General features: G+C 54.0%; 1 protein-coding gene across 1 annotated transcript in view; it reads right to left on the reverse strand.

The window, feature by feature from the left end:
* MEPCE (methylphosphate capping enzyme) overlaps positions 1-14,395 on the reverse strand; it is a 52,716-nt gene extending 38,321 nt beyond the window's left edge. Inside the window, exon 1 of the mRNA XM_086950441.1 lies at positions 12,718-14,395. Within this exon, the coding sequence (XP_086806567.1) occupies positions 12,718-13,887 (1,170 nt within the window). The 5' untranslated portion in view covers positions 13,888-14,395. The remainder of the gene's footprint in view (positions 1-12,717) is intronic.
* Positions 14,396-14,823: the final 428 nt, after the last annotated feature.

The raw sequence follows: 14,823 nt of genomic DNA on the forward strand, positions 1-14,823 counted from the left end.
GCTACGCCACCGACTTTCGACCGATTATTAACAAGGCAAAAATAACTGTTGAGGCTGGTAAATATTGTTTTAGTGTCAGAGAGAATAGTGAAATTCTAAGTCTAATACCATTTTAGACACCATTTGCCTGTCAAGTGTGAGCCATCTGGTTCAAATCTGTTTTTATGATTGATTTTAACTTGTACACGTCCAGAATTTATTATCTATTTGTTTTTGCGCCGATTGTGGTATTTACTAGTTATATTGTAATCATTTGATTAATGCAATAAATTGCACTAGTAATTTCAGCCTCACATCCAGCACTCATCGGGCAAGGAGAGAAGGCCCTGCAGAGGTGTGAGGCTAGGAGGGCTGGGAAGGGGACAGCCTCATGGGACAGGTCGGTTCTTCCAAGAGTTGGGCCGCAGCTAGCCGATGTTTCTATTAAAGTTATGCTGATGGGCAGTGCGGTTTGGGCAGTGCGGTTTAGGAGTGCGGATAGCTCTGGACTACATGCACGGTGGAAGGTACAGCCCAGAGAGGCATGGAACGCACAGCGGGGGTTGGAGTTTTGCGTGTACCAAGAATAGGAAAGAAACAGCAGGGACATGACTTCAGCAGAGAATAAAGATGGTGGTAGGTCAGCGGTGAGACGCTGCGCCAGATGTGTGCCCGGAAAGGAGCTTCGGATCCAAGTGGTAGGTCAGCGAAGAGGTGCTGCGCCACATGTGTGGCAGGACAGGCGCTTCGGAACCAAGTGGTAGGTCAGCAGTGAGGCGCTGCGCCAGATGTGTGCCAGGACAGGCGCTGCACATCCAGGTGGTGAGGCGCTGCACCAGATGTGTGCTACGACAGGTGCTGCGGATCCAAGTAGTAGGTCAGCAGTGAGGCACTGCACCAGATGTGTGCCAGGACAGGCGCTGCACATCCAGGTGGTGAGGCGCTGCACCAGATGTGTTCTACGACAGGTGCTGCGGATCCAAGTAGTAGGTCAGCAGTGAGGCACTGCACCAGATGAGTGCCAGGACAGGCACTGTACATCCAGGTGGTGAGGTGCTGCACCAGATGTGCCAGGACAGATGCGTCGGATCCAGGTGGTAGGTCAGCAGTGAGGCGCTGCGCCAGATGTGTGCCAGGAGAGGCGCTGCACATCCAAGTGGCAGGTCAGCGGTGAGGCGCTGCGCCAGATGTGTGCCAGGAGAGGCGCTGCAGATCCAACACTGCTTGAGCAAGTACAGTCTGCGCTCACACTAAGCCGCATGGGATGGAAGGGATGCCCTTGGGTATGAATGGCTGTTCTAGTGTCCGTTTGAGGAGAGGGGGCTTTCAGATGCATCCTGCAGAGTCTTTTCTGTGAGGAGCTTTAGTTCACCCACGCACACAAGGCGCTCCACAACACCGGACCTGCGTATCTCAACAGACGACTCATCTTCTACTCGCCCCCCCCCCCCCCCCCCCCCTCGCCACCAAGACCTGGAACACCCTCCTCCTGTGGCAAACCCAAGACCTGCTGACCTTCAGGAGGCTTCTCAAGACCGGGCTATTCGAGTGAGACCCTCTTGGGCGAGTAGTGTGCTCTACACATGTGCTGATTGATTGCACACAGAGGTGCTAGTTTGTCCCACTAATCACTGAAGTTTCAAGGGGCCGCAGGCGGGCAGGGGGTTGGCAGAGTCTGGCTGGCATCTCGAGCAGGCACCGCTGCCACAGAGGTCTAGGCTCGAGGAGGCGTCACGATGCCAGACACTTCAAACGGACCAGGTCAAGCCTCAGATGAGTTCACACCTTGAATTAACTCATCCGCTGTAACCCTGGAAGGCCTGTGGAGAGGCACGAGGCACTATACTCCTGTCCGACTGAATGCTGTGACCCTGGAAGGAGTGTCCCACAGGACTGAGCGTGAGGAGTGTGCAGAGTCTCGCGGCACTATACTCCTGTCCGACAGAAGGACCGAGTGCTGTGACCCTGGAAGGCCTGTGCAGAGGCACGAGGCACTATACTCCTGTCCGACTGAATGCTGTGACCCTGGAAGGAGTGTCCCACAGGACTGAGCGTGAGGAGTGTGCAGAGTCTCGCGGCACTATACTCCTGTCCGACAGAAGGACCGAGTGCTGTGACCCTGGAAGGCCTGTGCAGAGGCACGAGGCACTATACTCCTGTCCGACTGAATGCTGTGACCCTGGAAGGAGTGTCCCACAGGACTGAGCGTGAGGAGTGTGCAGAGTCTCGTGGCACTATACTCCTGTCCGACAGAAGGACCGAGTGCTGTGACCCTGGAAGGCCTGTGCAGAGGCACGAGGCACTATACTCCTGTCCGACTGAATGCTGTGACCCTGGAAGGAGTGTCCCACAGGACTGAGCGTGAGGAGTGTGCAGAGTCTCGCGGCACTATACTCCTGTCCGACAGAAGGACCGAGTGCTGTGACCCTGGAAGGCCTGTGCAGAGGCACGAGGCACTATACTCCTGTCCGACTGAATGCTGTGACCCTGGAAGGAGTGTCCCACAGGACTGAGCGTGAGGAGTGTGCAGAGTCTCGTGGCACTATACTCCTGTCCGACAGAAGGACCGAGTGCTGTGACCCTGGAAGGCCTGTGCAGAGGCACGAGGCACTATACTCCTGTCCGACTGAATGCTGTGACCCTGGAAGGAGTGTCCCACAGGACTGAGCGTGAGGAGTGTGCAGAGTCTCGTGGCACTATACTCCTGTCCGACAGAAGGACCGAGTGCTGTGACCCTGGAAGGCCTGTGCAGAGGCACGAGGCACTATACTCCTGTCCGACTGAATGCTGTGACCCTGGAAGGAGTGTCCCACAGGACTGAGCGTGAGGAGTGTGCAGAGTCTCGTGGCACTATACTCCTGTCCGACAGAAGGACCGAGTGCTGTGACCCTGGAAGGCCTGTGCAGAGGCACGAGGCACTATACTCCTGTCCGACTGAATGCTGTGACCCTGGAAGGAGTGTCCCACAGGACTGAGCGTGAGGAGTGTGCAGAGTCTCGTGGCACTATACTCCTGTCCGACAGAAGGACCGAGTGCTGTGACCCTGGAAGGCCTGTGCAGAGGCACGAGGCACTATACTCCTGTCCGACAGAAGGACCGAGTGCTGTGACCCTGGAAGGCCTGTGCAGAGGCACGAGGCACTATACTCCTGTCCGACAGAAGGACCGAGTGCTGTGACCCTGGAAGGCCTGTGCAGAGGCACGAGGCACTATACTCCTGTCCGACTGAATGCTGTGACCCTGGAAGGAGTGTCCCACAGGACTGAGCGTGAGGAGTGTGCAGAGTCTCGTGGCACTATACTCCTGTCCGACAGAAGGACCGAGTGCTGTGACCCTGGAAGGCCTGTGCAGAGTCTCGCGGCACTATACTCCTGTCCGACAGAAGGACCGAGTGCTGTGACCCTGGAAGGCCTGTGCAGAGGCACGAGGCACTATACTCCTGTCCAACAGAAGGACCGAGTGCTGTGACCCTGGAAGGCCTGTGGAGAGGCACGAGGCACTATACTCCTGTCCGACTGAATGCTGTGACCCTGGAAGGAGTGTCCCACAGGACTGAGCGTGAGGAGTGTGCAGAGTCTCGTGGCACTATACTCCTGTCCGACAGAAGGACCGAGTGCTGTGACCCTGGAAGGCCTGTGCAGAGGCACGAGGCACTATACTCCTGTCCGACTGAATGCTGTGACCCTGGAAGGAGTGTCCCACAGGACTGAGCGTGAGGAGTGTGCAGAGTCTCGCGGCACTATACTCCTGTCCGACAGAAGGACCGAGTGCTGTGACCCTGGAAGGCCTGTGGAGAGGCACGAGGCACTATACTCCTGTCCGACAGAAGGACCGAGTGCTGTGACCCTGGAAGGCCTGTGGAGAGGCACGAGGCACTATACTCCTGTCCGACAGAAGGACCGAGTGCTGTGACCCTGGAAGGCCTGTGCAGAGGCACGAGGCACTATACTCCTGTCCGACAGAAGGACCGAGTGCTGTGACCCTGGAAGGCCTGTGCAGAGGCACGAGGCACTATACTCCTGTCCGACTGAATGCTGTGACCCTGGAAGGAGTGTCCCACCGGACTGAGCGTGAGGAGTGTGCAGAGTCTCGTGGCACTATACTCCTGTCCGACAGAAGGACCGAGTGCTGTGACCCTGGAAGGCCTGTGCAGAGGCACGAGGCACTATACTCCTGTCCGACTGAATGCTGTGACCCTGGAAGGAGTGTCCCACAGGACTGAGCGTGAGGAGTGTGCAGAGTCTCGCGGCACTATACTCCTGTCCGACAGAAGGACCGAGTGCTGTGACCCTGGAAGGCCTGTGGAGAGGCACGAGGCACTATACTCCTGTCCGACAGAAGGACCGAGTGCTGTGACCCTGGAAGGCCTGTGGAGAGGCACGAGGCACTATACTCCTGTCCGACAGAAGGACCGAGTGCTGTGACCCTGGAAGGCCTGTGCAGAGGCACGAGGCACTATACTCCTGTCCGACAGAAGGACCGAGTGCTGTGACCCTGGAAGGCCTGTGCGGAGTCTCGCGGCACTATACTCAGACGGGTAAAGGTTGGCTCTGCATAGTGTGGGCAGGGTTTATGCTCAGCTGCCCCGAGGCTGGCAGCGGCACGCCCTCTGCACACCACACAACGCCCCTTCGGCTCCTCTGACCGTGTGGACGGGGTTCGCCTGGACATGTTCCCTGGATGTGCCAATGCGTCCACCCCCGACTCTGCGCCCGCCTGTGGGGCACACGCAGGTGGCAGCCAGTCTCTGCCGGCAGATGAGTGCCAGTCCTCGGACGGTGCCTCCTCTTGGCTGCTCCAGGGCTCGGAACGGCCTGGCATGCGGAGCAGGGCCATAAAGGGCCATATGTGCCGAGCACAGCTCACAGTGTGATCCTGCGCACAAGCCGAAGGGTCTGCGGCCCGGGGCGACTGCAAGGAGCGGGAGGAGGGGGGGCTCCGCGCACACAGGCGGGACTAAACACACACGGGAAACCCTGCATTCATCTGAAACACAAACACACACACAGGAAACCCTGCACTCATCTGAAACACACACACACACACCCACACACACGGGAACCCTGCACTCATCTTACACACACACACACGGGGAACCCTGCACTCATCTGAAACACACTGGGAACCCTGCACTCTCCTTAAACACACACACACGGGAAACACTGCACTCATCTTAAACACACACACACGGGAAGCCCTGCACTTATCTGAAACACACTGGGAACCCTGCACTCTCCTTAAACACACACACAGGAAACCCTGCACTCATCTGAAACACACACACACACACCCACACACACGGGAACCCTGCACTCATCTTAAACACACACACACGGGGAACACACACACACACACGGGGAACCCTGCACTCATCTTAAACACACACACACAGGAAACCCTGCACTCATCTTAAACACACACACAGGAAATCCTGCACTCATCTTAAACACACACACACACACACAAACACACGGGGAACCCTGCACTCATCTTAAACACACACACACGGGGAACACACACACACACACGGGGAACCCTGCATTCATCTTAAACACACACAAGAAACCCTGCACTCATCTTAAACACACACACACAGGAAACCCTGCACTCATCTTAAACACACACACACGGGGAACCTTGCACTCCTCTTAAACACACACACAGGAAATCCTGCACTCATCTTAAACACACACACACGGGAAACCCTGCACTCATCTTAAACACACACACACAAACACACGGGGAACCCTGCACTCATCTTAAACACACACACAGGAAATCTTGCACTCATCTTAAACACACACACACGGGAAACCCTGCACTCATCTTAAACACACACACACACACACACACACAGGAAACCCTGCACTCAATAAATGGAACCTGAAACTTGGAACTTGGAACAAGTATTACAGGGAAACAAATAATCAAATCTTATACTAATATACACAACTCTGTTCGATCGTCCAGTCTTAGACTTCAACAATATAGAACTACATATCTACTCTATTATACGCCAGAAAAGATTTCGAAATGGTCCAGTAGTAACATCCAAGGTGATAAGACCAAGTGTCCGAAATGTGCGGCCTACGCGGCGGATCTAGCGCATATGCTGTTCTCATGTCCAATGCTCGGGAAATATTGGGAGGAGGTGGGAAAAATCCTAAATACAAAAAAATATCCTAAGCTCCTCTATAACGGCGCCTATGGTGCTACTTGGTATACATATAATAAAACCACCACGCCCACTATTGGCAGCGATATTAATTGCATGCGCTAGATTAATCTTGGCAAGGGCCCGGATTAACAGCAACGCACCAAATGCTATAGAATGGTGGTATTTAGTTACAGAAATTAAAACAATGGAGAAGACTCTAGCTGAACTAAGAGGTATACGCTCATTAAAGAAATTTGAGAACATTTTTGGGGGGGGATCTGGAATTAATGCAATCAAAGGAATTATCAGGTTTCGAGAAAGGGAAAATTACTGTTAGAATAGAATTTTTGTCTCACTGTACACTCTGTCGGCTTATACTAATCTTTCTATCCGTCTACTAACATCTGGATTATATTGGATCTAGGCGGTAAAATATTTTGGGCAATGGTTTTATACTTTATTTTTATGTAAAAACAAACTCTAACTCCAATGTAAGATGTATGCTAAACCAAGTTTACTAATTACAACATGCAACATTTGTTTTTCTCTGTTTAGTATGTATTATTGTCTTATACCAACTGGAAATAAAAAAATAAAATTTAAAAAAAAGGAAACCCTGCACTCATCTTAAACACACACACACGGGAAACCCTGCACTCATCTGAAACACAAACACAGGAAACCCTGCATTCATCTGAAACACAAACACACACACGGGAAACCCTGCACTCATCTTAAACACACACACAGGAAACCCTGCATTCATCTGAAACGCACACACACACAGGAAACCCTGCACTCATCTTAAACACACACACAGGAAACACTGCATTCATCTGAAACGCACACACACACACAGGAAACACTGCATTAATCTGAAACGCACACACACACACAGGAAACCCTGCACTCATCTTAAACACACACAGGAAACCCTGCATTCAGCTGAAACGCACACACAGGAAACCCTGCACTCATCTTAAACACACACACACACGGGGAACCCTGCACTCATCTTAAACACACACACAGGAAACCCTGCACTCATCTTAAACACACACACAGGAAACCCTGCACTCATCTTAAACACACACACAGGAAACCCTGCACTCATCTTAAACAGACACACACACTGGAAACCCTGCACTCATCTTAAACACACACACAGGAAACCCTGCACTCATCTTAAACACACACACAGGAAACCCTGCACTCATCTTAAACACACACACAGGAAACACTGCATTCATCTGAAACGCACACACACACACAGGAAACCCTGCACTCATCTTAAACACACAAACACACGGGGAACCCTGCACTCATCTGAAACACAAACACAGGAAACCCTGCATTCATCTGAAACACAAACACACACACGGGAAACCCTGCACTCATCTTAAACACACACACAGGAAACCCTGCACTCATCTTAAACACACACACAGGAAACCCTGCACTCATCTTAAACACACACACAGGAAACACTGCATTCATCTGAAACGCACACACACACACAGGAAACCCTGCACTCATCTTAAACACACAAACACACGGGGAACCCTGCACTCATCTGAAACACAAACACAGGAAACCCTGCATTCATCTGAAACACAAACACACACACGGGAAACCCTGCACTCATCTTAAACACACACACAGGAAACCCTGCATTCAGCTGAAACGCACACACAGTAAACCCTGCACTCATCTTAAACACACACACACACGGGGAACCCTGCACTCATCTTAAACACACACACAGGAAACCCTGCATTCATCTGAAACGCACACACACACAGGAAACCCTGCACTCATCTTAAACACACACACAGGAAACCCTGCACTCATCTTAAACACACACACAGGAAACCCTGCATTCATCTGAAACGCACACACACACACAGGAAACCCTGCACTCATCTTAAACACACACACAGGAAACCCTGCATTCAGCTGAAACGCACACACAGGAAACCCTGCACTCATCTTAAACACACACACACACACGGGGAACCCTGCACTCATCTTAAACACACACACAGGAAACCCTGCACTCATCTTAAACACACACACAGGAAACCCTGCACTCATCTTAAACACACACACAGGAAACACTGCACTCATCTGAAACACAAACACAGGAAACCCTGCACTTATCTGAAACACACACTCTCTCCCTCTGTCGCTCAGATCTATCCCAGTCTACTCCCAATTCCGTAAAGCTCTCAAGACTCATCTGTTTTCTATAGCATACTCTAACTGATCTCCTTCGGCAATTCCCATTCTCTTTAGCTCTTTACCGCCAGGAAGCCGATTGGTCGCAGTGCGCTTTATCAAGAACCTTCTTCATTTCATTTCACACACACACGGGAAACCCTGCACTCCTCTGAAACACACACACACACGGGGAACCCTACACTCATCTGAAACACACACAGAGGAAACCCTGCAACTCATCTGAAACACACACACACACGGGGGAACCCTGCACTCATCTGAAACGCAAACACAGGAAACCCTGCATTCATCTGAAACACAAACACTGCACTCATCTGAAACAAACACACGGGAAACCCTGAACTCATCTTAAACACACACACATCTCAAGCAGACCACACACAAAACAGGTGCCGGCCACAGAGCAGCAGTGACCCACTGCACACCACACAGCTCGGACAACAGGGCAAACTATACACACACAGCTGAGTGACACCTGTCCCTGCAGAGCACACAGCAGTGCAAACCGCATGCACCCAGCATGTACCAGACAGGAAGCAGCAGCGACACCTGTCCCCGCAGAGCACCCACAGCTCACGAGTGACACCTGTCGTCGCAGAACACACAGCTGTGCGACACCTGTCCCCAGAGCAGAACAAACTGCTTAAAAACATGTACCAGGCAAGAAGCAGCAGCGACACCTGTACCCGCAGAGCACACACAGCAGTGCAACCCGCATACACACAGCATGTACCAGACAGGAAGCAGCAGCAAAACTGACCCCACAGAGCACACACAGCAGTGCAAAGCGCTTACTAACATGTACCAGACCGGAAGCAGCAACGACACCTGTCCCCACAGAGCACACACAGCTGAGTGGCACCTGTCCCCACAGATCAAACAGCAGTGCAAACCGCACACACACAGCATGCACCAGACAGGAAGCAGCAGCAAAACTGACCCCACAGAGCACACACAGCAGTGCAAACCGCACACACACAGCATGTACAAGAGAGGAAGCAGCAGCGACACCCGTCCCCGCAGAACACACACAGCAGTGCAAACCGCATACACACAACATGAACCAGACAAGAAGCATCAGTGACACCCGTCACCACAGCAGTGCAAACCGCTTACAAAGAACATGTACCAGACAGGAAACAGCGACACCTGTCCCCGCAGAGCACACAGCAGTGCAAACCACACACAAACAACATGTACCAGACAGGAAGCAGCAGCGACATCTGTCCCCGCAGAGCACACAGCAGTGCAAACCACATACAAACAACATGTACCAGACAGGAAGCAACAGCGACACCTGTCTTCGCAGAGCACACACAGCAGTGCAAACAGTAACACAACATGTACCAGACAGGCAGCAGCGACACCTGTCCCCACAGAGCACACACAGCAGTGCAAACCGCATACTAACAACATGTACCAGACAGGAAGCAGCAGCGACACCTGTCTTCTCAGAGCACACACAGCAGTGCAAACAGTAACACACAACATGTACCAGACAGGAAGCAGCAGCGACATCTGTCCCCACAGAGCACACAGCAGTGCAAACCACATACAAACAACATGTACCAGACAGGAAGCAGCAGCGACACCCGTCTTCGCAGAGCACACACAGCAGTGCAAACAGTAACACACAACATGTACCAGACAGGAAGCAGCAGCGACACCTGTCTTCTCAGAGCACACACAGCAGTGCAAACAGTAACACACAACATGTACCAGACAGGCAGCAGCGACACCTGTCCCCACAGAGCACACACAGCAGTGCAAACCGCATACTAACAACATGTACCAGACAGGAAGCAGCAGCGACACCTGTCTTCTCAGAGCACACACAGCAGTGCAAACAGTAACACACAACATGTACCAGACAGGAAGCAGCAGCGACATCTGTCTTCGCAGAGCACACACAGCAGTGCAAACAGTAACACACAACATGTACCAGACAGGAAGCAGCAGCGACACCTGTCTTCTCAGAGCGCACACAGCAGTGCAAACAGTAACACAACATGTACCAGACAGGAAGCAGCAGCGACACCTGTCTTCTCAGAGCACACACAGCAGTGCAAACAGTAACACACAACATGTACCAGACAGGCAGCAGCGACATCTGTCTTCGCAGAGCACACACAGCAGTGCAAACAGTAACACACAACATGTACCAGACAGGCAGCAGCGACATCTGTCTTCGCAGAGCACACACAGCAGTGCAAACAGTAACACACAACATGTACCAGACAGGAAGCAGCAGCGACGCCTGTCTTCTCAGAGCGCACACAGCAGTGCAAACAGTAACACACAACATGTACCAGACAGGCAGCAGCGACACCTGTCCCCGCAGAGCACACAGCAGTGCAAACCACATACAAACAACATGTACCAGACCGGAAGCAGCAGCGACACCTGTCCCCACAGAGCACACAGCAGTGTAAACCACATACACACAACATGTACCAGACCGGAAGCAGCAGCGACACCCGTCACCACAGCAGTGCAAACCGCTTACAAACAACATGTACAAGACAGGAAGCAGCAACACCTGTCCCCGCAGAGCACACAGCAGTGCAAACCGCTTAAATAAATGTATCGCACAGGAAGCAGGAATGACATCTGTCCACACAGAGTGCACACACCTTGCACAGTAATGCAAACAGTATATACACACACACACACACACACATTTAACAGAAAGCAGCAGAATCTGCGCCAAAAGAGCATACACCTTGGACAACAGGGCAAACGGTATTCACACATGTACTCGCAGCCATCTCAAGCTTAATGGTGTCAAAGAATCCCATCTCATGGCCCCACCTACTCAAAACCTCAAGATCAATTTATGGATGAAGCATCCAACTGCCCCAACTGCTCCCCTCACATTCTAGACTGCGAGATTTCTGGGAATGACACTAGATAAATACCTGAACCTGCATGATCACATGAGTACAGACACCAAAGTAGAGAATTATCAGATGAGCCTTTGAAGGAAAATAGATCCCTTCCTCCTCCCCCCACCCCAGGATGCGGTCAAAGGCCTCTGGCATTCCCCAGCTGGGTTATGGAAGTGCTCCTCCCTGTGGCCTGCCTAGATACAAGTTGGCCCCTCTATGGGCCCACTCAAACTTGCTGTCAGACTTGTTATCAGGACAAAAAGACAAAACCTCTCTTCACACTTTCCATCTCTTGATCTTATCCTTGACAATGATTCATTGGTTGATCATGACTGTTATCTTGCTGATTTCCTATGGAGGCCATGTTCCTCTGCTTGTTTTTCTTCTCAGATTATACCTCCTCTCTCGTATATGCAAATGTTCTCTTGTTTCGCACTTGCCTCTGTAATGCAGTCTGATACCCTCACGGATCAGGTTTGCGCTATATAAAATTTAAGAAATAAGATCTACCGGACAGGAAGCAGCAGTGACCTCTGCCCCCACACACCTTCAACAACAGGGTAACAGGAAGCAGCATGAACCTCTTCCCCCATACACTGAACAGGGCAAACGGTATGCACACTACAGGTACAGGGCAGGAAGCAGCAGTGATCTCTGCCCCCATACACTGAACAGGGCAAACTGTATGCACACTACAGGTAGCAGCAGTGATCTCTGCCCCAAACACCTTGAACAACAGGGCAAACGGTATGCACACGGCAGGTACAGGGCAGGAAGCAGCAGTGATCTCTGCCCCCATACACTGAACAGGGCAAACGGTATGCACACGGCAGGTACAGGGCAGGAAGCAGCGCACACATATGCACACACTTTGCACAGCAGTGTAAACTTATACATAGTAATAATAGGCAGTAGCAGTGAAAAATGCTCCCTTTCCTAAAAATAAAGCATACATCGTTTAAACAGCAGTATATATGTTACACCCACAACAGGTTACTGGATAGTGGTGTGACAGCTGTCCCCTAACAGAGCGCACACAGCGTGAACAGCAGCGCAGCAGAGACCTCAAAACATCTCCCCTCCACCAACTTTAAACCTGAGCTGTGACCTCGGCTGCAGTGAAACCTGTTAAATGCCACCCCCGGAAGTGTCTGCTGTCAGGGAGACGGAGGAGGCTAACAGACCTGCTGATGCTGCCTGAGAGGGAGGGCGCCCTAAAGGGCAGCATGTCCACATTCTGACCCGGCCAATCAAGTGCAAATGAAAGTAAACTAGAGAGGGCGAAGTTTGCCTTTAAGCGTGTGTGAGAGGAGAAAGTGATCGGGCAACAAATCAAAGTCAAAGCAGTGGCTCTTTTTGAGGAAAGGATTAAAAAGTACCAGAGATGTGTGCAGAGGACATGTTTGATCTACAGACACACAAGACACGCAGCGCTCGCTCCGAGGAGCCTTACCGTGACGAAGAGCAGGTTGTGCGGGAAGGCCTGCGCCGGGCCCCCGGGGGTCGGCGGCAGCTGCGGGGCGGCGATGGGCCCCCGGATGGCGGCCAGGGAGGCCGGGAAGGCCCGGCTCTGCTGCTGCTGCTGCTCGGACAGGTAGTGGCGCACGTTCTGCCGGGCGGCGTGCACCAGGCGCCCGTCGATGTCCAGCCCCACCACCCGCGCCGCCCCCCAGTGCCGCGCCAGGCTGAGGCTCAGGTGGCCCACGTTGCAGCCCAGGTCCAGCACCTCCTTGCCCTGGATCCATGCGGGCTGGAAGAGGCGCAGCCGCGGGTCCTCGGCGCGCCCCGGGTTGCGGTAGCCGTAGTACTGGCAGTAGTTGCCGTACTGGAACTTCCTGCGGGCGGGCCGAGGGGCGGAGGAGGCGGGCTGGGGGCCCCGCGGGCCCCTCTGCTCGGGGCTGGCCCTCCGCGGCTCCGCGCTGCCCCGGCTGCCCGTTTGCTTGCGCTTGCGATGCCGCAGGCTGGCGGGGGCCACCACCTCGTCCCGGCAGTTGATGGCGGTGTTGAGCTCGTAGGACAGCGGCTCCTCGGGGCGCGTAGGTTGCGCGGGGTCGGGTGCAGGCTGCGCGGGCGGGCTCTCGGGCGCCGCCGGGTGGTGGCGGTGCCGGTGCCGCTTCCTCCCCCCGCTCTTCAGCGGGGACACCAGCACCTCGCCGTCCGGGCCCAGGTTGAGGCTGAGCGGGTCGGTGATGTCGCGGGGCACCAGGATCTGCACCGGGTCGCGGCCCCGGCGCGGCAGCGGGGAGCTGCGCGGGGTCTCGGCGTTCAGCGCCCGGCTCACCTCCTCGTCCAGCAGGCTGTTCAGGTTCAGCGGGTCGAAGATGTTGCCGCCCAGCAGGAAGTTGGAGGGCAGCACGGGGTCGCAGTCAGAGTTGGCCCTCCGCCGCCGCTTGCCGAAGGGGCCCCCGGGGTGCTTGAAGCCCCCCACGTGGAAGCTGTTCCGCCTCTTGCCCCCGCCGGGGGCGCCCCCGGGCTTGGGGGCCTGGAAACCATTGCGCGGGCGAATACAATCACTCTCTTTAGAGCGCGGGGGTGGAGCCATGCACGCAGGGGCGGGGCCGCCCGCAGGGCTGGCCCCGCCCCTGCTTTTCTTCTCGTTGGGCGTGTCAATCATGGTCTGCATCGGGCATGGGTGCGCGAGCGGCGCCGCGCGCCAGCAATGGAACACCCGCGGCGCACGAGCCTCCGCTCGCGAGGGGGGCGCGGCTGTGTACAAGCGCGCCGTCAGTCACTCGCGGACCCTCAGCCAATCGGGGAGCGAGGGGGCGGGCGCATCCCGCGCCTACTCCTTCCCCTTTCCAACCGCCCCCTTTCACCCGCCACGCCCCCTCATTAGCATATGTCAACTGAGCGTGACGTCACCCCGAAGGGTTGTATATTTTTACCCCTCCCAGGGAAAAAGACTTTAAATAATAAAGAAACCCGAAACGACCTGCCTGCCGAAGATGCTGCTGGTGGCCACTCAAAAGTCCGCCTCGCTCCTCAAACGCGTCGCCTCAGCGTCACTTTAGTGTCGCCGCCACGTGACGTCGGGAGCGCCAGCTACCTGGGAGCCCCGCCCCTATCCGCGCGCCCCACTACTTCCCCTATTCCCACTAAACACCCAGGCAGTCCCGCTCCGAGCGCTTTCTGAAGTGCTCTTCCCTCCGTTAGGCCTATATATAGAAGAGGGCGGAGGGGCGGGACGTTGTCCTCACTGACCAATAAAGGCGCGGCGAGTGCACGAGGAGCAGTGCTTCGGAATCCGCCTCCCCCAATGAACGGCGAGGGAGGTGCGTCGCATCGCGTCCCCACTTCGAAGCCCCTTAGGTCCCCACGGAAAATGCCGTATTTGTTGTTGCGTGGAATTATTTTTAATGCAGTTTCTGGTAACGGGCAGAAATGTCCTCATGCAGGGTGTTCAATGAATTAAAACAAAAAACCCAGTAAGACTAGGAAAATAGTGGAAATAAACACAGCTGTGCTGCAGGCACTAGAGCGAACACCGAAAAACGACACGGGTCAGGTTCCGTCACTAAGCCACGCGCAACTTGCATGAACCTGGAATTCTGAAAATCAA

The sequence above is a fragment of the Lissotriton vulgaris genome, unplaced genomic scaffold (genome assembly GCF_964263255.1).
Source record: "Lissotriton vulgaris unplaced genomic scaffold, aLisVul1.2 SCAFFOLD_3352, whole genome shotgun sequence".
Lineage (NCBI taxonomy): Eukaryota > Metazoa > Chordata > Amphibia > Caudata > Salamandridae > Lissotriton > Lissotriton vulgaris.